The following is a 26,810-nucleotide window of genomic DNA, read 5'->3' as shown; positions in this document are numbered from 1 at the left end:
CTGTTGTGTGGCATTCGCACACTTCCTGGTGCCTGGGCAGGGAGGACAGGGCCACATGGGTGGGCTGGTAGACACAGAGGTCCCTGGAACGGGGTCTGTGGGGGCAAAAAGCATGTATCAGCTCCAGCTCTGGCTCCGCTGTCCCATGACCATTTCAGCAGCCTGGACAGGTGCAGAATATTAACTCGGACTTAGATCTGTCGAGATCTTGTAAGGTACCGGTTGGGCGCTAACAGAGCAACTCAGGACACACAGCAGACCCACCTCCCAGTGAGAAGCCTAAGGGCCAAGGCGAGGGGGCTCCAAGGACCAGGGTGGTCCCCAGGGGCAGGGCCATTAGCAAGTCTGAGGCACTTCTTTATGGGCCACCTGCATTGCAGGTCAAGGGGAGCTGGGGTGGCAGGCCAGGGCCCCCATCAGGAAGCCTGGGTCTGCATAGCACCTTCAGGTATCTGACTGCGCGGTTGGGTGGAGGGCAAGTAGACACCTTCAAGTACCGTCCTAGCCTGGCACACTGGAGGTAGAATGCGGTTGGCCAGATGGCCCGAGGCGCAGGGTCACCGGCTTTGAGCAGCCACTCCCAACAAGTCCAGGATGGAGCAGATGGCCCCACTGTCCCAGTTGTCACCCTGGTTCCCCGGGAAAGACCCTGCAGGTCTAGGCTGTCCGTGAGCTCGGCCCACTCCCTTCCCCCAGGAAAGGCAGCTGGGTCAGCAGGCCACCCTTAGCCCCAGCGGCCCAGCAGCCACCTGCTGGAGAGAAGACACACCCAGAGATCTGCCGATGGAGAATCATTAACTCTTCAGAGTGGCTGCAGGCTTGGCCAGTGAGGCTCTCTGGGTCAGAAAGCAGCCTTGCCTGCTCCTGGGTCCCTTCCTACAAAAGGCCCAGGAGGGTGTCCTGGTGAAGGAGAGGACCCTAGGCGGTGTGGGGTGTGCTGGGAAGGCCCACATGGCAGCCGTCCCACCCAGAGGTGGCACTCCTAGCCATATAGACCCTCCTCTGGTCCCACAGAACAGAGCTTGCAGGTCATTCTTCCAACAGGGCCAAGGGAGGGAGCCAGGGGCGGGACCTGAAGACCCAGGCCAGAGGGGGTGAACCCCTGGGGGTCACAGGAACCAGTGGATGCTCAAAGCCAGTCTCGGTCTCCTGCCAAGGGCAGAGGGGGAAGGACTCTCCTGCCCCCTCCCTGGCTCTGCTGAGGGTCCTGGAAGCAAGGCTTCAGGGCCACCCTCAGCAGCAGGGGGTGGCCATTGCCATCTGTAAATGCCATCCCCTGGCACCAGACCACCTCCCTCACCTCGCCCCTCCATGACCCAGCCCCCTTAAGGGCCTCATGAGAACAGCAGTGACTCCCAACCGCTGCAGGGCTGCCTATCAAGGCTGCCTGGGACCCAGACTGCAGCCCCGCCTGCCTGGGCCAGGCTGCACCACTGCCTCGGAGCCGGCCTCAGTAAGGCCGCCAAGGTTCACAAACGAACTTGGCAGGCACCGCACACCCAGCTCCTGGGTGAAGGTCTGGAACCAGTTATGTATCACCTGCCGCCGCCAGGCAGGTTGGGTACTGCCCAGATCCCCACGATGCGACCCAAGGAACGTCACCTGCTGTGGGGTCTGAGGGCCGGCCCCTGCACAAGAACCCCCACACACCACTGCACACTCAGCGCCTGAACAATGTATTCTTCTCAGCGACCACCAGAGGGCGCGTGAACTGGAGGCACGGTCCAGAGTCCGCCCGGTGCTCACACAGGCAGCTGCCGCCCCCTCCCCGTCTCAATAGGTCCATCCGCCTGTCCCAGAGCGGGCTGCCACGCGGTGACTGTGTGCAGTTCTGCTCCGAGACCGCCCGGAAGCTGTGCCTGGGTGCTGGCGGGGCCTCGCCCAGGTCCCTGGGACCCCTGTCCACAAGTCCTCCGCGTTGGCCTACTCCAGAACCACGGTGCCGCCCACCGCCTCCAGGGCCGCCTTGATCTTCTCAGCCTCGGCTTTGGCGACGTTGGCTTTGATTTCCTGGGGCAGGGACTCCACCAGCTTCTTTGCCTATCAGAGGCAAAGTCAGACACCAGACCCGGGTCCCTGGACCGAGCCCGCCCTAGGGGGGGGCCGGGGGGCGGGGGGACTCACCTGCACGAGGTTTATGCCCTGGACGAAGTTCTTGATCTCCTTGATCAGCTTCACTTTGTCCACCGGCTTTGCCTCTGTCAGGCGGACGGTGAAGTGCGTCTGTTCTTTCTGTTTGGGGATGTCTTCTTCTACTGCCTGGGAGCAGGGGAAAGTGGGTGGCAAGTTGAGGAAGGATGGCTGGACAAGCCCACCCCATCCTGTACCCCAATGGCAGGACCCAGGCCGACAGCCTGGCAAAGCCTGTGATTCCAGCAGGAGACCATGCCACCAAACAGGCTCAGGTCACCCAACTGGTCAAGCCCCTGCCCACGGGTGCTCTCTCTGCCTCATCCACTCCTGGGTCAGACCTGGCTCCATCACACAGAAACGTTTCCATCTCCAAATGCTGTTCTAAAACTGCCTCCTCCCCTTACCCCCAACACTCTAGTTCCCTCATCCCTTAAAAACTAGAACTTATGAGGCAGGAAGAGTGACACCTAACATGCTTTGTGGATAAAATAATGTCACAGAAAAGCAGTGCCATTCCAGTCCTCGGCCAAGCCCAAGGTTATGTATGTATCGATGACAAATTTACAACCAGCTTCAGCTCCACCTTCACCAAGTGACCAACAAGGGACAGCTGGGCGTGACAGCTCTAGAAATCTGAATAGGTTGGGACAGGAAAGCACTAATTCTGGGCCTTGTGCAAATGGCTCCTGGCTACACAAGAAAATGCCTGTTTGGAGATGTGCTGGAGGAAAAAAAGAACAGAGCAGAAATGTGCCTTAAGTTTCAAGGGACAAGTGGGGCAAATGGCAAAACCTTAATTATTACTAAGGCTGGGTGACGGGTACATGAGTGATTGTGCTATTTCTACTTGTGGATAATATTTTTGTAACAAAAGTTGCAAACCTCCCCCACACCCCAATTAGCATGTGGCTTCAAGCCTGGTTTCCTCGCAGAGACCCAAACCTACCTGTCGACCAGAGAATGGAGCTGCCCATCACCTCGCTCCTCTCCAGCCCCAACAGGCCTCATGGCCCTGTGCCCACCGTCCCTCTACCAGGAAAGCCTTGCTGTCTTTCTCAGCTCCTCACATCTCCGTGTCACCAGCTCACCATGGCCTTTCTCGAAATTGTACCTGCCCCCTCAAGTTTCTTCCCTTTTTCCCACAGCACTTATGATGTTGTACTATTCAACATAATTTCTTTCTGTCTTTTCTCTCTCATCTGGATGATCGTCTGTTTCCCTCCACTAGAAACACGGTCCCCAGTGGGCAGGGACCCGCACATCCTTGTAGGGAGGAGGTCCTGGGAAGCAGATGGGGAGCCCACAGGCAAAAACACATACATTCGCAGGGTAAGTTGACTGATACAGGTCCAAGATGAAGATTGAGAGAAATCTGGCCACATGACGTGAGGCAAGATGGGAACTGTGCACCACAGAAACATCCCCTTCTGCTCAGGACCCCAGCCTGGGCTCACCTCGGGGACCACGGCAGCAGGGGCCGCACCAGGCATCATGCCACCCATCGGCATGAGTCCGACATCCTGGATCTTCAACGTTTTCTGCAGGGCCAGAGGAGAACAGTTTCAGAAGTGGGCTGTCACACCACATACACTCAGGGACAAATCTGGCACGGTCCTCGCACACAGGGGGCACACTTTCCACAATTTACTGAACTCCCCAAATACACCAGAAACAAGACAAGGGCCCCAGACCTCAGTGCCCAGGCCCAGCCCGTGATACCTTCAGGAGCTCATTGAGGTCTGAGATCTCCAGAAGCGTGAGGCTGGCAATGTCCTGAACCAGCTGCTGGATCTTGGGGGGGTACTCCTTGGGGGCGTTATCCAGGGGTGCACTGGCCAGGGCTTCCCCTCTTTGATGGCTGCTGCATCTCATCAGCCGCACTGCACAGACACCTGGCACCTGTTGCCTACACCCCATTCAAACAGAACCATCAGCCTGGCACAGGTGGGTGACAAAAGTCCGAGCATGCAGGCGCCATGCTCTCCTGTCTAGCTCCTAGGTCCCAACCCAGGGTGCTTAGACTCGAGTCCACGTGGATAGCAACGGGATTTCCCAGCTACTTTACATTCTTCAAGAACCTTAGAAATCCACATAATCATCGCAAACATGCTACCCACAATGTTAATTTCCTGGTTTGAATGAACAGTAATAGCCCACGGGGGTAAGGCAATTACTTGAATACATTTTGCTACCCAAAGCTTTTCAGAACCTGGGTCTCTTGACCGCGGGACGCCGGATGCACTGATGGGAGTCCTATCAGTGGACGTCACTGGGCTGCGGGGGAAACTGAGGCCTGGACAGGGGCAAGAACCCGTCCAAGGTCACCTGGGGCCACCCCGGCACTCTCCGCGGCCTGCATGGTTAGGGAGTCGGCACGCGGGGAGCCCCCGCGCCCCACACTCCCGCCGGGACCCTACGAGCTGGGGTCTCTTCCCGCCCGCCGCCCCGACCTGAACCAGCAGTGGCCGGCCGTGGGCCCCCACTCTGCACGCCCAGTCCTCGGCAGCCCGCGGTACCTGGCGAGGCGGAGCGCGGCGCCCCGAAGACCGAGACATGGCCCCCACAGGGGGCGAGCGGCCGCCGGCAGCATCGCTCCGCGGGCGGGAAGGTCACACGCGGCTCCCGGGAGGAGGGACACTCTAGCCGCCAGGGCCGCCGAGTATACGCGCTGGGGGAGGACGCTCTAGCCGCTCCTCTCGCCAACTTCCTCTCGCTTCCCGAGATTACCCACAAGGCGGCGGGCCGCGCTTGCGCAGACCCTCGGCGGCGAAGGCTGGGGTCCGGGGTTCCGGCAGTGTGACTCGGTCCCTCGCCCCGCTGGCCGAACGAAAGCCGAGGCTTGGAGCCAGGATCCGTCCGAGTCGAGGAGACGGGCCTGGCCTCTATTGTACAGCGCAGCGATCCCTGCCCCCCGATCCCTGCCCAAGCCTGACGTCCGCAGACAGTGGCTTTCGGCTCCTGACGTTTGCTCTGCGGCCCGCAGTCCATGGTCACCCAGCGCGCAGAGTTCCAGCTGCCCTCTGGCCAGCCTGCTCCGGGCTTCCTCCTCCACCGAAACGGCTCCCTCTCCCGCCAGCACGGGAGGGAGCACGTTTTGTCTTTCGGTCCAGGCCGCCCGGGAGCGAGGCCGTGTCCTGGGCAGCGGGGCTCGGGACTCTGCTTACAGTGTTTGCTAAGGGTTGTAATGGAGCCCGGAAGGGGTCGCGTGATGGGGTCCTGGGCAGAAGGGCTAGCAGTGCCCCTGGGAGAAGAACAGTTTTAAGCCGTCTCCAGACACCCAAATCCTCTGCGCTCCTGGCCTTCCTCTGTCCAGCTCTCAAAACATCCCGCACGTGGGGTGTCTGGCTCCACCCCGCTGCAGCGTCGGCTGGGAGGGTCCTGGGCCTTTGCTCTTCAAATGCAGCAAGCAGAAGAGCAAGCAAGTCCCCCAGCTGTCCCGCCGCGCCCCACATTTTCTAAGAGCCAGTGCTGGAGCCCACCAGACTAGGTCACATGGAGAAGGCAGGGCTGCCCTCTGCCCAGCATCTCGTTATCTTGGCCCTGCTGTTGACCTGAGCTCAGGTGGCCTCTGTGCCTATGAAACTAGTCCTTTCCTTTACAGAAGAGCTAATGCTGGGGTCACCTAAGAGGTTTGGGTATTTAAGGTGAGGTGTCCTGAACTCTGGATGCAAGAGGCCATGAGTCTTCTAGACTACAACGAGCATGGTAGTCGGACAGAGCTGGGGTCCCTGTAGGTGTCTCCCAGGAGTTGGGCAGCGCTGCGTGGGGAGGACTGTCAGAAGGGTGCCCCAGTGCTGTCTTAGGGAGGACACAGATCTGCAACTGCGGTCAGAGCAGCGTCCCCTGGGGAGACTGTGAAACGGCCTGGGGCACAGGGCAGGCTGCCCTACACGCCACTACCTCTCTAAGCAGACACTCAATACTTGTTGAAATTAATTTTATTATCACTGTTTCATTTCATCTATTTGGGGCACTGGGTGAGATGACAGCTCAGAAGCAGAGAAACTGGAGACAAGCCCCCAACCTTCCTGTGAGGGCCAGGAGCACCTCTGCTAACAGCCCAGGGGCCACGCTAGAGGGCTCTGAGGAGACTCACACTAGTCACAGACCACAGGAACCCAAGGTCTTATGGGGTGGGAGGATGGGAGGGCAGCGGGACCCCCACTCCAGTTGCCCCTCATGGGACCCGACATACCAGGCTGGGGGCTTCCTGTCAGAGATCCTACCCTCCCACCCTCAACCCCAAAGACCAGCCCTGGGGAAAGAAGTCAGAGACCAACTCAAGGAGACAGGGACGAGAATGGAGCGTGGGGGATGAGGAGCCAGCAGGCAGACAGGAGGAGGGCCAGGGAGAGGGGCCATCCCCACTCGCTCAGAGCAGGGACACTACAGGGCAGTAAGAGGAGAGCACGAGGCGGGAGGATGATGCTAGTTAGAAACGGAGGCGGCAGTTTCGAGAACCGCAGTGTTCCTCTGGGCAGTGAGCCGGCCCGGGTCAGTCAAATGAGATGAGCTGCGCTTCAGTGCCCTGTGCGGGCGGCCCCTGTGCTGGCGGCTGCTGGGCCACAGGCGGCTGCTGCTGGGGAGGGCCAGCCGAGGGCGCCATCTGGGGGACACACCAGCTATTGGTCCTTCCGCCCCAGACCCCAGCTTCCCACCCTCTAGTGGCTTCTCTAGCATCCTCTGTCTGGGCCGTACCGTAGGACTCAGAGAGGCCTCCCCAGCAGAGGCAGACCCCGGGAGATCCCAACAATGTCTGCAGCTGACCTTTTAAGTCAACACACAGTTTGCTACCTAGAGGTCACTGCGCGTGACCCTCCAGGGTATGTTTGCAAGCAGTATCCCTGGCCGCCCTGCTCGCTCTTCCCAGGGCCACCCCCCAGCTGAGGGCACGGTCCCCTGGGTAGCGGCCCCAAGAGGCTCACCTGCTGGTACAGGGGCTGCTGCCCCGAGATGTAGGGCTGCTGTGGGGGCGGCAGAGGTGCGTCCTGGCTGGGGAGGGTGGTCATGAGATTCTGTGGAGGATTAAAGGAACCCGTCACTGCACTGATGGAGGAAAACCAGCAGGGGGAGCCCGTGGAGGGGAAGGGGGTGGTGATGAGAAGGGCTGAGCCTGCCCAGTGCGCCCCCAGCCCTCGCCCCTGTACGGACACCCCACACGGTCTCACCTGCACGCCATAGGGCTGGTAGCCCATGGACACCGCCTGGCTCCCCATGTAACCCATGGTGCTGGACTGCGGAGGCTGGGAGATGGCTGGGAGGCTCTGCGGGGCCTGGGAGGCCACGTTCTGTCAGGGGAAGGGTGTGATGGGAGCGGGCCGGGCACCCAGTGGGCGTCCCAGGGGAGGGGAGCAGCCTTGCCCGCCTACCTGATAGCCCTGGCTAGGAGTGGGCTGGTAGGATGAGTAGGCTGGGCTGGTGGTGGGCCCCGCTGGGCCCTGGGGGGCCGCCTGCCCGCCAGTGGCCCCTGCTGGGTACATGTAGGCACTCACCATACTGGGGTCTGTGGAGAAAAAGAGGAGTGAGCTCACGACCCAGGAAGCCGTGGGGGGGGGGGGAGGGGCGTCACTTCTCTGAGTTTTCTGTTTGGTTGTGACTTTTGGAACCAAGTTCATGTTTCACAGTCTCACAAAAGGAAAATAAATGAAATCAACAAAGACGGGAGAGGACCCCTACAATTGAACAAAATGGGAAGAAACGAACCCAACTGTATTCCAAATGAGTAAATGGTGACACGGCAGGGGGTGGGGAAGAGCTAAGGCTAATAACTTCTGAACCCAGATCTGGACTCTGGGCCCACAGCCTGAAGACACAGGACAACAGCGAGCCTGGTCAGGAGGACCCTTTGCACAGTGGCCTGGGTTGGCATTCCTGAAACTACCTTCTGTGAATTCCAGGAATGAACAAGTCAGTACAGAGGACGAGAGGCAGGCCTGTCAGACAGGGGATTACAGATGCAGAAGAGGGGAGCCTGTGCTGCTAAACTGGGAGGTATGAGAGTAAACATGCGTGTTTTGCTATATGCAGATAAAGATGCATGCGTGTGTGTGTGTGTGTCCACACACACTTTCTGTTCAGTCTGCTGAGGGCCTGAACCCAGGTCTGGGTCTCCAAATGCCCTCCTTCACTAAGAGGAACCTGGGGTTCCTTGGAGAAATGGCTGTTTCCAGGACTGAGAAAGTACAAGATGAACACAGAATATCTACTTGTACCAGGAAGAAAGCATCCAAAAGATGGCGGAACGTGTCAGGAGCACACAGGAGCCGGCCTGAGGGGCTCCCAGGCTACACCTGGGACAGTCAGCACCAACACAAAGTAAAAGACTATGACTTTTTGAATAAAATGAGTCCACACTAATACGACAGATGAATGAACAGGAGAAGGAAAAGTACCTCCTTAGAAAGACAACTAATAAATATGGGAAAACAGAATTAGAAAGTCACTACCTGACATTTAACAAGTTCAGGCAAAAACTACTAAAACTTATAGATAGTAAATATTTAGTTGGTACGTGAAAATTTAAGCAGAACAAGAGTATTTAAAAGTCTTTCTCCCCACAAAACACTTGAGTATCAAGGGAAAAACAGTCATTCCTGTGACATCCAGCCAAAATACAGCCCTAGCACGTCACACCCACGGGACACCAAATGAGCACAAACTGAGCGGTGGTCTGCAGTGCTCTCTGAGAAGTCGATGTCACGAAACACAAAGACAAACCGAGATATACTCTAGATTAAAGAAGGCAAAAGAGAACAGCTGACTACAACACATGCGAGGGGCTTCCTACTGGGACAACCTGAGCAGCGTGGCAGTGGGGGAGGTCCCAGCGCGGTCTGAGCCCAGGGCCTGAGGGAGTGTCTGGTTTTAGGAAAAGTGCACTGAAGCCACTAGGAGTAATGGGGACCTGCTGCTGCTCACTCTGCAATGGGCCAGGAAAGTGTGTGAGCGCGCGCACGCGTGTGTGTGTGGAGTGAGCAAATGTGGCAGAATGTTAACATCTGGGGAATCTGGAAAATTCTTTGTACCGTTTTCTTTTCTGTAAATCTCATGTTATGCCGAAAAAAAGAAGGTAATGGTGTGGGGCCCACCCTGACTGGTGGGCACGTCCACCTGCCCATTACCTGCTGCGGCCCCGGGCACGCTGGGGTAGGGGCCGCTGGCGGCCGGGGCTGGCTGGCTCATGTACACAGTGTGCATGGGGGAGCCCTCCACCGAGCCTGCTGGGCTGAAGGTCCCCGGAAAGCTGGTGGGGCCAGACGGCTGGTACAGCACACCCCCTGCCGCAGGCATGGCCTGGAGCTACGGACAGAGAGAGGCCATCAGGTGGCGGCTGGCGGCCAGCGGCTAGCGGGGTGGGGTCAGGGGGTGTGCGGGGGGGCACGTGCCTGGGCGTAGGGCAGGGCGAAGGCTGGCATGTGGGCACGCATCTGGATGGTCTGCTTCTGCTGCTCCAGGCGCATCTGCCGCTCCTTCTCCTGCTCTTGCAGGCGCTGGATGGCCAGCTGCCTCTGCACCTCCAGGTACTCCTGTGGCCACAGCACAGCGGTGAGGCAGGGTCGCCCCGCCCCCCGCCCCGCCCCCACCCCGCGTGCCCCGCCCCCCACCCCGCGTGCCCCGCCGCACCTGCTTCTTCTGCCGCATGATCTCCAGCTTCTGCGCCAACTGGATCTGGCGCTGGCGCTCGGCCTCCTCCGCTGCCCGGCGCAGCTTCTCCCGGTGCTCCTCCCTCAGGGCGCTCAGCGCCCCCCGGGCGTCGCGGATCTGGGCCAGCTTGTCCTGCAGCCCCTCGTAGTACACTGCGGAGGGCGGGGCAGGGAACCCTGGGCATGGCACGGAGGCTCAGGCTGCCCGGTGGGGCTCCTGCCCCGTGCGGGGCCGGGCCTTCCTTTGCCCAGCCAAGCGCTTGTCAACAGGGCACGGCTGGCATAGGGGCTGGGTGGGGGATTCTTCCACAAGCTGACTGTCCTGTGCTTAGTGAGTGGGTCATCTCCTGTCACTAAGACCACCTGACCTGGAGCCCACAGGCCAGACTCCCGAGAAGCCACAGCCCCGGGGGAGCCCCACCCTGGGAACCTTTTCACAACCCTCAGCCACTAGCCAGCGCAGGAGGCCCCCACAGCACCCAGGCGAGCAGCAGGGCGGGCCGGGGTCGCGGGAGGCACGTACGCCTGCGCTCATCCAGCTGGTTGAGAAGCTCCAGCAGCTGGGGGTGCATGCTGTTGATGGACTGGAAGAGGGACAGCACAGCCGAGTCGTTGGTGATGCTGCGGCCGCGCACGTGGTTGCTTTTCATGCGGTTGACGAAGGTGCTGACGGCGTTCTGCAGCGCCTTCAGGAACTGCGCGTGGCTCTCCTCTGACTCCCCGTTCTGGCACTGCTGTGGGTACACACGGGAGTCTGGCTGAGCCTTACCAGCCACCAGGCCGAGTGAGGCACAGACTCCCTGGGTGGGGCGGCGGCAGCCCTACCTGCACCAGGAGCCATCTGGGCGCTGAGCTCCAAGCCTGCAGCGCCCCTGACCTGACCTCTGGATGGCGCTGCGGGGGCACCACAGCCTCCTGTCTCACAAATGAGAAACCAACGCCCAGGGAGGCTTGGCTCTCAGCCCTGGGCATGGTGGGGGCCAGGACAGTGCTGGCTGCAGGCCCTCTGGCCTCCCTCGCAGGCGCTCCCACTGGTGGTGACATGGGGCCTGCCTCCCCCACTAAGGCCTGGCGTCTTACTCCAATGGCCAGCAAAGCCCAGAAGCCCCAGGACAGACTCAGACTCTGGGCTGCCCTAGAACATTCTGCTCCGTTCAGCATATGCAGCGAGTGGCCGAGCTCTGGACCACAGCTGGCCCAGAGACGCCCGCCTTTGGCCTTCCTGTCAGGACAGGAGTGGGGCCTGGCGCTCTGCACTCAGGAGGCCGCGTTTGCCCAGCCTGAGGACGGAGCCCCAGCTTACCTCACTAAAGGGGCCACTGGAGGAAGTGATGGGCTGAGAGTCTGTGTCCGGAAGGGGCGTCTGGAAGAGACCAGAGGGTGAGTGGGGCCGGCTTGGCCCCGCGTCCCCTCCCAGGGGACTGCGGTGCAGAAGCACTGAGAGGGCACCTTACCTCCACCACGTTCACAGGGGCTGGATGTCCCTCCCCAGGCTGGGCGGCTGGCTCCGTCAGGGGCACCGGCGCGGACGGCGTGGGGCTCTTCCGAGCCTCCTCCTGCTTCTTTTCCCAGTAGTTCCGGTTCAGGTACCGGGCGAGCTGCACGGGTAACAGGTCACTCCTAAGGACGAGGGAGCAGCGAGGGGAAGCACCACGTGCGGGGGTGTGAGGGTGGAGGCTCACCTCGGGGTCCATGTCCTCAGCCAGTGGCGCCGACGAGTTCTGGGGAGACATGGGAAGGTCTGAAGGGCCACAGGCCAGAGGAGCAGTGACTTGCAGGCTCAAGCCCACGCCCAGCTCCTCCCCAGCCATCACTCAGGAGGCCCGGGTGGCCCAGCAGTGACAGTGGACTCTGGAGTTTGGCCAGGGTTGGTTTGCAGGGACCCTGAGAGGCCCCATCACCACTGACAAGGAGCAGGGCAGCACCCCCCCCCCCCCCCCATCAGCAGCACAGATGGTCCCCGACAGGTAGGTGGCAGGGCTGTTCTCAATGCCCACCCGGCTGGCCCCACCCCCACCCACCCACTATTCAAAGGAGCTGAGGCCACAGAGCTTGGATTGACCCCCCCAGAAAGTAAGTCCTGTCATGCCCTCAGGCTGACACTAGAAAAATGCAGCCACCCTTGATCCCACAGCTCCCTACCTCCTCCTGCCGGGGGAGACTGGGCTCACACCAGCGGGGCCTCCAGCCTTACTGGTTCCTCTGCCCCCACAGGGGACCCCTGACCAGGAACCAAAGGCTACGGGGGGAAGGGAGCAGGCCGCGTGACACAGCACTGTCCTTTCCTGGGCAGCCCTCCTGCCCCCTCCCATGGAAAGCCACCCAAGCCAGTGTGACCAAGCTGGAGGGGACGCTCACCACAGGCGAAGCGTACAGGCTGCTGGCAGGGGGCGCCGATGAAGCCACAGGCGCGGGCTCTGCCTTGGGGTATGTGTATGTGGACTTCTGTCTCTGAGGGAGAACCAGGAAGAGCGGGAAGCACGTGGCACAGGCGGCCAAGCCTCCACACTCTGTGCCCTCCCCAAATAGCTAAGGGTACTCCCCCCGCACCACAGACTCGGGCCTCCCTTCTCAGCTCACCATCCTCTCCTTCTCCTCAGCCTCCGACTGTGACAGGGCCAGGGCCAGCTGCAGCTCCTCCTCCTCCTGCAGGGCCGTTTCATCCCTCTTGGGGGGCAGCTGGGGACAGACAGAGCGGGCTGAGCATGGCCTGGGGAGAAGCACCCGGGGAGAGGCGCCCGCAGGCCGGCCAGTACCTGGGACTGCTGCGACAGGGGGCTGGTCAGGTACTCCGGGGGCAGCTCTGTCGTGGAGGGGGCCTTGCCTTCGGCTTTCCTGGAGCAACAGGACACTGTGAGGGGCTGGGCACTGCACCTTGACCCCCCCAGAGTTTTTCAGGACGCTGCCGGGACTTCCCTCCAGTGTCCCCATGGAGTGATGACAGTGGTTCCTCGGCCACGCTCGAGAAAAGCTGAACCCTCCCACCAGCTCTGTCACCTGCAGGCCTAGGAACCGTGCAAGTCACCTCGCCTGAGCCACAGCCCCCTCCCCTGAAAGCGAGGTTCAAACACCCGCCTGGCTGGGACGCAGCTTTGCACAGAAGAGCGTGTCAGTGGAGTGGCCGGAAGGCACCACTTAGCCGAGGGATTGGCTCCCATCGCTGACACTGGGTCATACAGACGGCCTGGGCCTCTAACCTGCTGCACCGAGAGGCACAGCCTGACTCCTGGGATCCCGCTAGGGCTGCAGAACCTGATATGGACCATGAGGAAGCCTGAACCAAGCTGAGGGACACACTGCAATGGCCTAGACCCTTCAGAAATGTCTGCATCATGAACAACAAAGATGTTGGGGAGCAGAGGGGGCGTGACAGTCCCTGCCACGCAGTGAAGAGCCCGATGGGCCCTGATGGGACAGAACAGCCACTGACTTCACTGGGACTTGGCACAGCCAGAAAAGGGGCTGCAAAGTCCGCATCAGCTGGGGAGTGATGCCAAACGCCTGCCCTGACAGGCGTGCTGTGCTACGGAAGACGATGTACCTCTTCCTGGGGACATGAAGGTGCAGGGGTGGGGACAGCTCACTTGCAATGGTTCAGGATAAAGCACGTGTGTGTGAACACACATGCAGATGGGAGAGGAGGACACGCAATTAAGCCACCGTGGAAACAAGTCAATGTCAACACCCAGGGACCAGGTGGAGGGCACGCACGCGGAGTCTTATCGCGCCGGCGTCTTGCCTGTAAGTTTCACTTCCAGACGAAAAGCGAAGGTTAAACAAACCGCAGCAAGTGGCCGGCAGGTGTCAGGCCCTGGCTGCGCCCACCGGGCACTGCCCTGAGCCTGGGGCGTGGCCGGGGAATGGAGCAGCCCTCCTGGACAGTCCTCAGCAGGACAGAAGCCGGCTGCATGGAGCACAGAAGCCTGCGCACCCAGCGGGAGACTCACTTGTTCAGCTGCTCGTAGCAGGGCTCGCACACGCGCACCTCCTTCTCGATGCCGAACTTGGGGATGGTGGAGTACCGAGAGGAGCATTTGCCACAGAAGATCTGGCCGCAGGCCCTGCAGTGGTGCTGTGACACGTGACATGGGGCAGGTCAGGCAGCCACCAGGCGAGGGCCCTAGGCTCCGCACCCACTCCGCCCAGCACCACCAGCCACACAGTGTGCCAGGCTGGCCTCCCAGGCTGCAGTGGGCCAAGGGCGGGCAGGGCCCTGGGGAAACAGGGCACGCCCCGGCCCTCAGCTGCAGCTGCCGCTTAGGGGAAAGATTTTAAAGTAACAAGGTTCACAAAAACCATGCGTGAATTAAGCTGAGACAGGTTTTGCTAGGTGGGGACACCCCAGGCCGAGCCTTTGCCCTCATCGGCCTGAGCTTCAGTGGGGACAGAGACATTGGCTTGAGAGTCCAAGCTGGACAGGCAGAGTCAGCTGAGGACACATGGCTGAGGGGCTGTCGGCAGAGGCGAGTCTGAGCATCAGACACCAGACCCCTTGGTGGCCACGCTCCACCACACAGCTGGGGACTGGCCAAGGCCAAGAGGGAAAGGGCTGTGCATGGGGGCAGTGGCCACAGGATGACGCAGGTGGCCTGGGGTTTGCCTGGCCTTGCATGCAGCCGGACCCCTCCCCCCATATGGTGACTCACCTTACGGGTCACCACCCCGAACTGCACCCTGCACCGGTGGCACTCTTCTGCATCTACCCAGTCGGGGGCCTGGGGGGGGGGGCAGAGTCAGAACCCCACAGCCCTCCCTTTCCAAGATGCCCACTTCCCACAGACGGGAGAAGACCCAGCGTGGCAAAGGCCACGCCAGGTCAGTGAGGACACGAGGAAGGAGCCTCTAAAGAACTTTTCTTTCTAAACGTTCAACAGCAATACGTCCCATGGCACCAAGGACACGTCAATGTTTAACGACATGAACCCACCAGCCACAGTCCAAAGGCAGCACCTTGAACTGTGTTCCAATGTCAGCCTGCGGAAAGTTCTCGTTTTTGAGACAAACAGCGGCTCGCCCGCCGCCGGTACTCCCAACAGGCCCCGTCCAGGCTCCCTTCAGCCTCCCCAGGGCAGCCCACTCCTACGTCTCTAGCACCGTGACTCACTCTCTCTGCAGCGAACATGGCGTCACTCTCCTTGAACTCTGGGAAGACGTGTCCTGGAGAACGGAGGCCGCGGTTATCGCTGGGGCCGCCCTGGTGAGTGCGAGGCCTGACAGCCTCACTCGTCCCCACCAGTCTGCCCAGAGACCTTTAGGGTCTTGGCATCCGCCTCCCCAAACAGACCAATAAGAGGAGGCCCGGGGCCCCCGGGTGGCCAGTGCCGTGACCCCACACTGGGCAAGGGCATCCTGGTGCACAGCTGGCCGGCCACACCACTCAGGTGGCTCCGCAGAGCTGCTTCATCTGCTGGGGGGGAGGGCGCAGCAGAGACGGCCTTGATCCCACCACGTCAAGGCCTCACAGAGCTTCCCTGGGCCCCCCATGTGGCTCCTGGCCCTTCGCTCCAGCCAACCACACTTCCCATTGCTCTTAAAGACGGGGTCCCCAAGCTTTCGTTGAGGCACAGACCCTTTGGGAAGCCTATCAAGCTTCGGACGCTCTCCCCAAGAAAGTGAACGTGAGCACACAGCCAGCACCGAGGGCCTGAGGCCAGCTCACGGACCTATACAGGACCCCATATGTCCACATGGTGGTGCCCAGCCCCCAGACCCCAGCCAGCAGACACGGCCCCTCTCACACTCTGCCTGCTCTTCATGGCCAGACGGCCGAGCTGAGGACGCAGCACACACGGGAGCAGCCCCGGCGCAGCCCCTCATGTCCTGCCCGGCCAAGACCAGCCAATCCTCCGAGCGTGACCTAAACCCACTGCCCTCCTTGCCGAAGCCCACCAGCTCTCCATGGCTGCCACAACAGCAGGAAGAACGCAGAGGGGTCCTTAAAAACAGCATCTCAGAGGCCACGCCCTGGCTAAAAACTGCCCAAGGACGTCCCGCTGTGCTCAGAGCGCCCCAGCTCCGCCCGCGCCCCTCCTCTGGGATGGCGCCTCCCGTCCCGTCCCTTCGGCAGCCTGTGTGCTCAGCCCTGGGCCCCTGAACCGGAGTCCTCTGTGGGATGCTGGGGCCGAGCTCCCCGCACTGCTCATCCTCAGGCTCAGGCCCATCGGTCGTGCTGCCTGCTCTCCAGGGCTCCCCGCCCATTCGTCCTAAACTGGACCCGCAGAGGCCAGGTCCCAGCTGCACTTCCCTCCTAGGACCCCTCCCTCAGAAATCAGCTCCTGTTAACTTCCCGTGTGTCTGCCGCACCGCCTCATGCTTGCCCTGACGAGTATGAGGTCAGGCGCCCAAAGCTGGGCTGACCCCACGCACCCACCCTGGGGACACCCGCTCCCCGTGCCCACTGCTGGTCACTAGGTGAGATGCTGTCCCCCGCCGGCATGGGGTGAGCACAGCCCATGGCCCTGCTTGATGCAGGGCAATCGCTCAGTCCCTGGACGTCGTGTCCCTCCCCGCCTGACTCACCTTCCACCTTCATGATCTGGTACGTGTCCTGGACAACCTTGTACTTGGGCTCGTTGCGGAAAGCATGCGCCCAGGCCTGGATCAGGTACAGGATCTTGTTTCTGACGTTGACTTCCACCTGCCTCTGCAGGGAAGAGCATCAGGAGGTCATGGGAGATGCAGGTACCAGAGACGTGTCAGCCTGAGGAAGTGGCTGGCAGGACCTCAGTACCCTAAGTTGATGGGGCTGGCAGAGGTGGGGTGGGTCACAGGGACCATGTACAACCCTCTCCCCAGGCCCTTCTCCATGGAAGCCCGCCTCTGAGGACGAAGTCATCACCCCGGTCTGCCCACTCAGGACGTGGACTGTAACCCTCAGCAAAAGCCAGGGACCCAAGCGAGGCCAAAGCTCTCCGGTCCTGCATCCCCCACACCTGCTTCTCTCCCGGCCCTCCCTGACCAGCGCGGGAGCTCACCCATACCCCACTCTGGCCCTGCCTTAAACCGACCTCCGCCAACAGGCAGAGTCAACCAGGTCTAGGCAGAGGGAGCTGATGCGCAGCCAGCCAGCCCCCTTCCAATTACACGCGCTCCAGGCATGTCCCCACATACACAGCCACCATTTCCACCAGCTTAGAGCACAGTCAGTCACTTCCAGAGCCCTCTTGGGCACTGTCACACACGCTCGGGAGGATGGCAGGACGAGAAAGCTGCTTCAGGAACATGCCTACCACAGCTCAGCACTGGGCTTCTCGTTCTTTCCTGTGACCTGTGTCCAGACCCTCCTGTCCTATCTGCAAGGGGGACTAATTGGCTTAGACCACGTGTGGCAGAACAGGACAACTGGCAAATGTGGGAGAAGGCAGGTTCCAACTCCTTCCGCTCTTTCCGATGGGCCAGGGTAGGGACTGACCAGGTCACCCGTGGGCCTCAGAGAAGCTGGCTGTCAGGTCAGGTCTCAGACAAGCACCCTGACAGGACCAAGAAACTGTGGCCTGGCCTGCCAGTGGCAGAAGAGATGGTGCTCAGGGCTGTACTTCTCAGCGGCCAGTCACATGACAGCCTCACCTCCACGGGGTCTCCTTTCACCTCAAAGAATGGCTCTGCACAACCTTGGGTGTCACTGCCCACATCACAATCCCTGCAGGGAGCAGGGCGAGCCTGGGAGGCCACAGGCAGGGCCCCACTCAGGAAGATGTCTCAGGCTCAGGAGGCTTTTCCTCCTCTGCTGGAGGGGGACACGAAGCCCACTCCCCAAGCGGACCTGCTCTGCTGTCTCCCCACTGTCCCTCCATGGACATGTTGGACTCACGTGCCTCCCACTCAGAGCCCTTCCCGCCCATGTCCGTGTCCCGTCCTTCAAGGCACAGCTCCCAGCCCTGTCCCGGGATGCCTTCCCTGACCCTGCAGGAAGAGGGGCCTGCTGCACGTGCCCCACACACGACCATGTTGGGATTGGCATGGCGCAGGGACCCTCCCCCCCAGGGAGTGCCCACCTTCAGTAGCTCCTTCAGCTCCTCCATGGTCTGCTTGTTTGCCACCTCGTCGTGGACCGTCTGGCCGCAGTTCTTCACCACAGACTCCATCACCTGCAGACACCAAGAATGGGAAGGGTCTGGCTGCTGGACAAGGCAGGGACCTCTCCTGGACGGGTCTCCCTCCCCAGGAGAAGGCAGGCCTCGACAGGCCCTGCAGGCCACCCAGCCCATCCTAGAGTCCACATGACAGCCTCTGAGGCAGGCAATAGCCTATGTGTCTGCTTGTTCATGCCTCCAACTCCGCACTTATCACCAAGGACAGAAACTAGAGTCACGCTCAGGGTCCCAAGTGTGTCATCTTCAGGTGGAACAGCTGAGGCACTGCTCCCACCCCAGCCCTGTCAGGGCTGCTCACATCTGCCCTCATGCCCAGTGCCTGCCTTCTGCCGGTGGTGTGCCCAGGCAGCTAGGTGGGCAAGGCCACGGGGGCCACTCGTGTGCTATCCTGACCGCTGGGGCTGGGGACCCTTGAGAGATTGCAGTGCAAGAGTCTATTCACCTCGAGGGCATATAAGGCCACGTGGGGGTTCTTGTCGTTGACTTTCTTCTTGATGGAACTCACGGCATATTTTGCTCTGAAAAAAAAAGGCATCGACGGAGCAGAAAAAGAGAAAAAAGAAACAGTCTCAGCAACTAAAACGAGAAAAGTCTGTCCACCATCTGGTCCCTAAAAACCCCCAACTGTACAGAAAAGTCCTCTGACTGTCCCAGAGCTCAGAAATCCCAGCACGCAGCCTAGGCAGCTCTCTACCAAGGTAAAGGGTCCTTGGAGGGTCAGTGACCCCACAACCCTAGTGCACAGTGCGGCCGCCCTGTTGCTCACGAGCGAGCACAGGCCCCGCTCACTTACTGCGTGTCCCCCTGACGGATCAGGTCGCAGATCTGGAGGATGGACTCCCAGTCGGTCTCCAGCAGTAGCTGGCTGGTCGCTTTGTCTAGGGCAGAAATGCACTGTTACGGGGGCTCGTCCTGCTGATTCCCGAAGCAGCCCCCAGCTCAGCAACAGGGAGGACTGACTGCCATATTCCCATTTTAAACATGTGAACCAAACGGAAACCCTGTGAAGATGCTCCCGACACACAGTGATAAGCACGAACGTGCTGTCCTTCCCACAAGGAGCAGACAGCTTGAAAAGTAGTAACAGAGATCCCTTCATGTGCTCGTGACACACCAGCTACTGTTCCACATGCTTCACGTGAACTCACTCACTCCATACACAACCTTCCGAGCTAGGTTCCATTTCCATCCTCTGCACATAAACTGAAGCAGAGGTGAAGTCACTGCCTCAAGTCACAGTTTGCTGGGGACAGAACCAGGAGTCAATGCTATGCTCAGCTGCTTCTCCACAAGGAGAAATCTGCCACCTTGGCCATCAGAGTCCCTGGTTTTCAGTTTAACCTAGTCGGTTAGATCTCAGCTGGGACAGGGCTGGAGAGAGGAAGCACGGGCTCCAGGCCCCTGCTTCAACCGGTGGGAAGAGAACTGACCCCCAAAAACACCCCAATTAACACCTCTACTCTCTCCTCACCACTTCCTCAGACAGACATGCTCTGAGGCGCTGCTGCTCCAGCCCTAACCGCACCATCTTCCCTGGAGACCACACATGACCTAACAAGGCATGTACACGATGAGAATTGATCTGGTCCTAACTGACTGATCCATGAAGGGCTGACCCAGCCCATGTGTCTGAGTCCCTCAGCTGGCACCTTCCAAGAGCAAGGAAGGTGCTTCACCTGAGGTGTCCCCCAAAGCTGCACTCAAGGAAAAAGGAGGGCGGGCTGGAGCTGAGCATTTGAACACCCGGGGCACCGGTCCCAAACACAGAGCACACGAAGTTCAAAGGGGGAGGGGGAATATGCCCACAAATTTGTGACCTCCAGGAGGCTCGGCAAGGAGCAGCCATAGGCCTCCGACAGAGTAAACGCCTTCCTGAACCACCTGGCGCTTCCCGGAGCGAGTGGGGAAGGACAGACGGAGCTGGCCTGGTCCCCAGTGAAGCAGCCCTCAAAAGAGCTTGGCAGATCCCAGGGAGGTGTCCTCCCTTTGGGGGTGTGTCGTGCGGGAGATCCTGCTCACAGCGCCATTTGTCGTGCGGGAGACCCTGCTCGCTGCGCCATTTGTCGTGCGGGAGACCCTGCTCGCTGCGCCATTTGTCGTGCGGGAGACCCTGCTCGCTGCGCCATTTGTCGTGCGGGAGACCCTGCTCGCTGCGCCATTTGTCGTGCGAGGAGGCCTTCTTGCCGCGCCATCTTCCAGGTGGGGCAGCCTGCGTGGTCTCTGCTCCCGCTCCCCACACAAGAACGCAGGATATGGTGAGGCCGAAAAGGAACACCCACGGAGCCATAGGTAGGGGAGTCATACCACTATGGTCTCACTGGAGGCTGGGCCCACCGGACGCGTGACCTGCCCTCCGCTTTTCCGCCAACCGACCGACCGACGACTCTTCTCCACTCTCTCGACTTTCCTCTTCCGCTCTCTTCGGCTCTGCTCCGCTCCTCGGCAATCTTCCGCAGTCGCAGCTGCTATACCAGCGGCCAATTGGCTAACCGGCCGCAGCCGATGGCCAATCAGCCACAGCCGACGGCCATTCACCACCCGAGCCAGTACCCCCCCACGCGAAGCCGAGAGCCTGCAAACTACTTTCTGGGGCTCTGTCCCCACACTCCACCCCTGCAAGGTCTCGCCTCACAATTTTCGTGACAAGCGTCTTCCACGAGGGTTCCTGTGCCGTATTAGCCTACTGACACCTATGGACGAAAAGAAACGGTAGTCTTAGGAACCAACAATGGCAAATCCCTCCCATCTGGGAGGATACATGCCAGCTTCTTGTCCTGGGAAAGGAGGGTTGCTGCCACTGGCACCTTTCCCGGTTTGTGGTACCAGACCTTTATGGCAGTACTTGGGGTCCCTTGCATAGTTTCAACATGTAACAGAACAGGGGACCCCATAATAGGCCATAGTGAGAGCACATAGTTTCCTCACAAAATCATCCCGGTATCGGGACCTCTGTATACTACAGTCACTTGCGGTGGCCACTCAGCCACCACCCCTGGCGTCACTTGCAAATCATGAGTCAAACCGGCCCCCCATGGGGCTATCAGACCTAACCACCGACAGTGGGGGCTTTTGACCTGCCAGGGCCAAGTCCATTGCTGCCGTTCCCCTGCTTTCAGGCATGTGGGTGCTGGCAGCAAAATGTTCCCATTTCTGCCGTAGCCTGGCTTTAACAGAGTCTCACTAGTGCTAACTTGTAATTGAATGGGAGCGGTGCAGGCCCTCCCTTCCATGGTCTCTCATTCAGGACTCTCAAGACATCCCATAGACGAGAGGCCCAGTCACGCATTGTGGGAGGGTGTTTTGACACCCGGAGGCCTTGCTTCAAAAGGCCATTATAGCATTCAATCATGCCAGCTGCTTGTGGATTGTACCGGGTGTGAAACAACCATTGCACGTCCATCCTGGCAGCCCAGCGCTGCACTTCTTGCCCCGTAAAATGGGTACCCCTGTCACTTTCAATGACTTGGGGGCGCCCATAGAGGGCGCACAGCCGTGTAAGGGCGACCACTGTATGCCGCTGATCCGCAGCCGGACAGGGCCAAGCAAACATCAACCCCGTAGCAGTGTCCACTGCTGTAAATGCATATATCACATTGCGGGCCTTAGGCAGGGGTCCAATGTAATCCACTTGCCAGCGAGTGAGGGGCACCCTCCCTCGCGTAATCTGCTGTGTCTCCCAGGGGAGCCTCCGCCTTTGGGGGCTGTCCTGGGCACAGACGGCACAGTCATAGCAGGCATCTGCTATCTCCTGCCATTTCAAAGGCAGGCCCCAGCGTCTGCTCACCTGCCACATGGTTCGGCTTCCAGCGTGCTGCAATTTCCTATGCAGCCAATGGGCCACATCAGTGGCAGGAGCCCGTTCTAACCATCAGACCCGTGCTAGGGCGTCTGCTTCATCATTACCTGGGGACACTAAGGGGGAGTGACCTGTGACATGCATTGGGGTCACCCCCTTTCTCTGCCCTAGGTCCCAGAGGTCCTGCGACATGGCTTGACCCCACAGTGGACGGTGTCCCACCAACCAGTTTTGGTGTTTCCATGTAGGGAGCCACAATGTTAGGCCCCGGAACACCGCCCAGCTGTCAGTGCAAATAAGTAGGGGCCCAGGCTCGTGGCTGATCACCATCCACACAGCCCGTAACTCAGCCCACTGGCTACTCTGGCCCGTCCCAGTATCAAACCAAATGGTGTCTGTTTTGGGCTGCACACCAATAGCCGTCCAAACAGCTGCAGCCCCTCGGCTAGAACCATCGGTAAACCAGGCATCCTCAGGTACTGGGGGCTGTCCTTCTTTGTAGGACAAGGGCTCCCCTCTAGGCAGAGTACTTGGCTCAGCCTGGGCTACAAGCTCCATACCTTGAGCTTGGCTACAAGCTCCATACCTTGGGCTACCAACCCCAGAACCTGTTGTAGCTCTGTGCTCAAAGGGCTTGAACTAAGGCTGCTACGTTGCTCCAAGTAGGCACCCCACTTGGCGAGGGTGGTGGTCTGTGCCACCCCCGTTTTGGGTCCCTGGGTCCACGTATGGACCCACCCCTGGACAGGATATGTTGTTCTAACCAACACGCGTGCTGTTCCTGTGATGGCTTCTGTGGCCACTAGGGCTGCATACACAGCAGCCAGCTGTTTCTCTATTAGAGAGTAGCGGACCTCCGCTCCTTTCCATAATTGGGACCAAAATCCCACTGGCAACCGGAGACGCTCCTGCCGTTGCCAGAGGCCCCATCCGTATCCCTCTTGGGTTACGTGAACATCAAGTTCAAATGGGCGGCCGGGGTCCACTACTTGCAGAGCCTGTGCCTGCTACACTGCCCGTTTCGTGGCAACGAAGGCTTGCTCTATAGCCTCAGTCCAATCCCATGAGGCCCCCTTTTTTATCATATTATACAAGGGCCTTGCCATTTGTGCTAAATGGGGTACAAATGCCCACCAATATCCTAGCAGACCCAAATACGTCTGCAGTTGGGAGACCTTGGTCGGCCGGGGAAAGGCTTGTATCTTATCAATGATTGCCTCAGGTATAACCTTTGTCTTACCCGACCATACAACACCCAAAAACTTGACGGATAAGCCAGGGCCTTGGACCTTTTCCTCATTCACCACCCAGCTGCGTGACTTCAGGTGGCAGAGAAGAGAGGGAGCTGCTTGCTCTAAATCAGAAAGAGAATCTGAGGTTAACAGAATGTCATCAACATAATGAAACAAGGCCACAGAGGATGGGTGATCCCACTGTGCCAAATTCTGGGCCACAAGCCCGTGGCAGATAGTGGGGCTGTGCAAGTATCCTTGCGGAAGGACTTGAAAAGTCCACTGCCGCCCATCCCACGTAAAAGCAAACTGCTCTTGACACTCGGGTGCAATGTCAATGGAGAAAAAAGCATTGGCCAAGTCCACTACATAGTGATATGTCCCTAGGCGGACAGTCAGACGATCCATTAAATCATGAATTGAAGGCACTGCAGCGTGCAAGGGTGGCGTCACCTTATTTAACTCCCTATAGTCCAGAGTCATTCGCCAGGTCCCATCTGGCTTTTTGACAGGCCATACTGGGGAGTTAAAGGGACTGTGCGTTGGCCTCACAATATGTGCCTTTTCCAATTCCAATATTGTACGACCAATCTCCTCCTGTCCTCCTGGCAGGCGGTACTGTCGCACTGTAACCATGTGCCAGGGCTGTGGCAACACTTGAGGAGGGTGGTGAGCATGCCCGCGTGTCACCGCTTTCACCACCCGGATCCGGAGACAGAACTCTCCTACCGACGTATGTAAGCTGAGGCCATGTAGCACGTCCACCCCTAGAATATATTCCGGAACGGGGGAGACATAAACCTTGTAGGTACGAGGAGGAAGCCTTCCTATACCCAGTGGTAAGGAAACGGCTTTCACAGTCACAGTTTTCCCCCCCGTAGCCATCAATGCAGACTGCTGGTCCAGGGAACAGTTCTGGGTTCCCATAAACGAAGACTGCAGTCGGCGCCAGTGTCAACTAAGCCAAACCCTCTACACATTAGAAGGGGACCAATGTATGGACAGTTCCACGTGGGGCCTCCGGTCCCTGCTCGTCCCCTCTGACCAGGTACCTTGGCCCCACCCCTAATCAAGCTGCAAGGGGTCAGCCTCAAGCGGCTGCATGAAGTCCTGGAGGGACACAGGTCGCGCTTTCCCAGACTCCTTCTTTATGTTTCTCTGGAATTGTTGTTCTGGACGCAACTGTTTCCAAAGTTCCGGCAGGAGTGCATTGGGTTGTCGGTCTATTTTCTTCCTATCGACCCCTGCTGCCACGAGATCACGCCACATCTGTGCGCGTGTTACTCTCTGAGGCCCGCGATCTCGCCCCTTTATCTTTGGTTTGGGCTTCCAGGTCTCAACTGTGCGGACCTCCTGTCTTAACTTCGTTCGCCTCCGGCTTTCAACATCCCCTAGGGTGGCCATGGCAGTTGTAACTTCATGGATCCGTCGCCCTACATACGGTGTAAGAATAGCAACCAAGGATCTAAAAGCACTTGCAGGTGCAGTATCCAAAACCAGCTCTCTCATGCTGGCAGTAAAAAGCTCGTCATCTGGGCCCTGCATGTTGAGGTTAAAAATAGCATGTCTCATACCCATTTCACGGATTATTTGCGTAAGTTCTGTATATGACTGCCATTGACTCACAGTGTCTGGCAGCTCGCCAGCCTGTCCCCATACTGTGCGTACCGCAGCAGTGAGCCACTGCATTAGAGACTGGCCAATCTATGGCAGTTTTGTAACCTTTGTCGCAGGGACGGATGCACTGTCACGAAGGCTAGCTTTTCCATCTCGCCTGGGGAGCAGAGAATGCTGTCTGCTCCCTCATCCCATAAACGTAATAGCCAAGCCGAGACTGGCTCTCCAGGGCGCTGTCTGTACCGCCTCCCCAGCTCCTGCAACTCAGTGGGAGTATATGGGGTGTAGGTAGTGAACTCAGTCACAGCTGGGTTGCCGGCAGCAAAGCCCCCGGGGCCCAAAGGTTGCTCACGTTTTACCCTTTGCTTAAAGATTGGCCGGGCTTGGGGGTTGGGAGCTACATTGTCTCCACTTGCTTCCTCCACCTCTGCCTCAGAGTCTCCACTGTGGGGCCCCTGTTCTAACAGGCGGACCCGGGCTTCCAGCGCTTCCAACCAGGACACCTGGTTCGGCACCCGGGGCCATTTCATTAAGCGCATTTTCCGTGTTGAGACTCAAGGCCGTGAGGAACATCCAGCCCACGCGGCCGGCTGTAGCCTTCTCCTCCTCCGGCAACCGCTCAGCCAGAGCCTGCAGGGCCCTCTTCACACTGGCCGGAGAGCCGTCCATGTCCTCCCACCCCTCCTTGGGGGTCCAACTCCTGAGAACAGTGGCCACCGAACACCACATACTGTGTGTGGGCCACACATCCTCCTGCCCAGAGTCAGACTCCATTCCTACATGGTCGGAATCTTGCTCACCGTGGCAGGTGTCTGAGTGGGTGGAGGCCTCCTTGTAAGCTATCCACAAGCTTCGGAGCCTAAGGCCGCAGCAGATCAACAAAAGGAGGACACCGCCTTCTATGCCCAAGAAGGTGGTGTGCCAGCTGGAGGCTCGAGTCTCCCAGGCAGACCGCGCCTCCCGTTCCCGGTGTCGCTCCTCATGGGCCTCCCAAAGCTGGGCTCTCACATGAACAAACCGCTCCACCATGCTTCGGTAGGTGTTGGCCGGCACCGCACTCTGCTTACGAAGCTGAGCTTTTATACGTGTAAACTGCTCCAGTACATTCCGGAGAGTTTCAGCCGACACCATACCCTGCTCGCTGCGCCATTTGTCGTTCGGGAGACCCTGCTCGCTGCTCCATTTGTCGTGCGAGGAGGCCTTCTTGCCGCGCCATCTTCCAGGTGGGGCAGCCTGCGTGGTCTCTGCTCCCGCTCCCCACACAAGAACGCAGGATATGGTGAGGCCGAAAAGGAACACCCACGGAGCCATAGGTAGGGGAGTCATACCACTATGGTCTCACTGGAGGCTGGGCCCACCGGACGCGTGACCTGCCCTCCGCTTTTCCGCCAACCGACTGAGACTCTTCTCCACTCTCTCGACTCTCCTCTTCCGCTCTCTTCGGCTCTGCTAGTCTCCTAGGCAATCTTCCGCAGTCGCAGCAGTAATACCAGTGGCCAATAGGCTAACCGGCCGCAGCCGAAGGCCAATCAGCCACAGCCGACGGCCATTCACCACCCGAGCCAGTACCCCCTCCACATGAGGCCAAGAGCCTGTAAACTACTTTCTGGGGCTCTGTCCCCACAGGGTGCCAATGTTTTGGTCAGAAGCCCTAAACCCCACGCAACCTAGGCTTTTGGTGGTGGCATCTACTGATGTTTAACTATTTGACCGAGTCACCCATCTTAGTGACTCAGGACTTCCGGCCCGCTCAGTCAGATGCCGGTGGTCGATTCCTGGAGACCTGCCGGCTCCTCCGCGGACCCTCACCCGCCTCGTCAGTGCTCCCGCCCGCGCCCGGCAGCGCCGAGCCCAGCTCGCGAAGCGCCCACCCAGTGTCTGGGCCGCGCAGCGGCAGCCCCGCTCCGCTCGGAGCCGCCGGCCGACCGAGCGGAGCGGGGACCGCGGACTCGCCGCTGAGGCGCCGGCGGCGGCGGCGGGCGGGGGCCGCGTTACCTAGGAGACGCTCGAAGGTGCCGCTGCCGCGCCCCATTGCGACCCGGGCCCGACCCGACGCCGTGGCCTCCTCCGCTGCGAGCCGGCGCGCCCCCGACTTCCGCTTCCGCCTTCCCCTCGGGCGCGCGCACGCACACGTCGCCGGGCGGGCCTAGGACCGCGAGGAGGTGGGCCTTTCCGCTCGCCCCAAACTATGTGCTCCGGTTGAACCGTGACCAATGAGCATCCCGGAGACGAGGTTTATCCAATGAGAGCCGGGCGGAGGGCGGGCCTTGCGTCACGGCGGTGCTGAGCCACGGGG

The 26,810-nt window shown here is 59.8% G+C and overlaps 2 protein-coding genes across 11 annotated transcripts; both read right to left on the bottom strand.

Annotated features, from left to right (window-relative positions):
* Positions 1 to 1,660: 1,660 nt before the first annotated feature.
* MRPL12 (mitochondrial ribosomal protein L12) lies at positions 1,661 to 5,460 on the bottom strand. The gene is made up of 5 exons (XM_019735688.3): positions 4,650 to 5,460; positions 3,853 to 4,039; positions 3,588 to 3,671; positions 2,125 to 2,259; positions 1,661 to 2,040 (listed from the first exon to the last, which is right to left on the bottom strand). The coding sequence occupies exons 1-5, from the start codon at positions 4,721 to 4,723 to the stop codon at positions 1,924 to 1,926; spliced, it is 597 nt and encodes a 198-aa protein (XP_019591247.1). The 5' UTR covers positions 4,724 to 5,460; the 3' UTR covers positions 1,661 to 1,923.
* Positions 5,461 to 6,053: 593 nt separating this feature from the next.
* Positions 6,054 to 26,654, bottom strand: HGS (hepatocyte growth factor-regulated tyrosine kinase substrate). Of its 10 annotated transcripts, XM_074320322.2 has the most exons (25): positions 26,510 to 26,608; positions 22,906 to 23,019; positions 21,654 to 21,781; positions 20,174 to 20,559; positions 18,663 to 18,747; positions 18,312 to 18,387; positions 17,771 to 17,863; positions 16,296 to 16,419; positions 14,881 to 14,933; positions 14,423 to 14,491; positions 13,724 to 13,848; positions 12,533 to 12,611; positions 12,357 to 12,455; positions 12,135 to 12,227; positions 11,459 to 11,497; positions 11,231 to 11,374; positions 11,080 to 11,139; positions 10,300 to 10,510; positions 9,757 to 9,929; positions 9,519 to 9,659; positions 9,255 to 9,432; positions 7,503 to 7,636; positions 7,302 to 7,421; positions 7,059 to 7,148; positions 6,054 to 6,739 (listed from the first exon to the last, which is right to left on the bottom strand). In XM_074320322.2, the coding sequence occupies exons 7-25, from the start codon at positions 17,858 to 17,860 to the stop codon at positions 6,629 to 6,631; spliced, it is 2,133 nt and encodes a 710-aa protein (XP_074176423.1). In that variant the 5' UTR covers positions 17,861 to 17,863; positions 18,312 to 18,387; positions 18,663 to 18,747; positions 20,174 to 20,559; positions 21,654 to 21,781; positions 22,906 to 23,019; positions 26,510 to 26,608; the 3' UTR covers positions 6,054 to 6,628. The 10 variants fall into 10 exon arrangements, with proteins under 10 accessions (XP_074176423.1, XP_074176419.1, XP_074176424.1 ...); XM_074320318.2 differs by lacking the exons at positions 20,174 to 20,559; positions 21,654 to 21,781 and having other exon boundaries at positions 26,510 to 26,594; XM_074320323.2 differs by lacking the exons at positions 21,654 to 21,781; positions 22,906 to 23,019 and having other exon boundaries at positions 26,510 to 26,525.
* Positions 26,655 to 26,810: the final 156 nt, after the last annotated feature.

The sequence above is a fragment of the Rhinolophus sinicus genome, chromosome 12, assembly GCF_057876585.1.
Source record: "Rhinolophus sinicus isolate RSI-liver-muscle chromosome 12, RSI-T2T, whole genome shotgun sequence".
NCBI classification, from domain to species: Eukaryota; Metazoa; Chordata; class Mammalia; order Chiroptera; family Rhinolophidae; genus Rhinolophus; species Rhinolophus sinicus.
Note: the sequence above shows the minus strand (reverse complement) of the source record. Positions and strands in the feature narration are given on the sequence as shown.

Excerpts from the sequence above, each read along its gene's own strand:
- MRPL12 (XM_019735688.3), bottom strand. The coding sequence starts at position 4,723 with ATGCTGCCGGCGGCCGCTCGCCCCCTGTGGGGGCCATGTCTCGGTCTT. Across the intron at positions 3,672-3,852 it reads ACCTCAATGAGCTCCTGAAG|AAAACGTTGAAGATCCAGGA; the intron begins GTATCACGGGCT and ends CTGGCCCTGCAG. Across the intron at positions 2,041-2,124 it reads AGGGCATAAACCTCGTGCAG|GCAAAGAAGCTGGTGGAGTC; the intron begins GTGAGTCCCCCC and ends TGCCTCTGATAG.
- HGS (XM_074320315.2), bottom strand. The coding sequence starts at position 20,156 with ATGGCTCCGTGGGTGTTCCTTTTCGGCCTCACCATATCCTGCGTTCTT. Across the intron at positions 18,748-19,888 it reads CCCGCACGACAAATGGCGCT|ACAAAGCGACCAGCCAGCTA; the intron begins GTGAGCAGGATC and ends TTTCTGCCCTAG. Across the intron at positions 9,433-9,518 it reads TCGCCCTGCCCTACGCCCAG|CTCCAGGCCATGCCTGCGGC; the intron begins GCACGTGCCCCC and ends CTCTGTCCGTAG.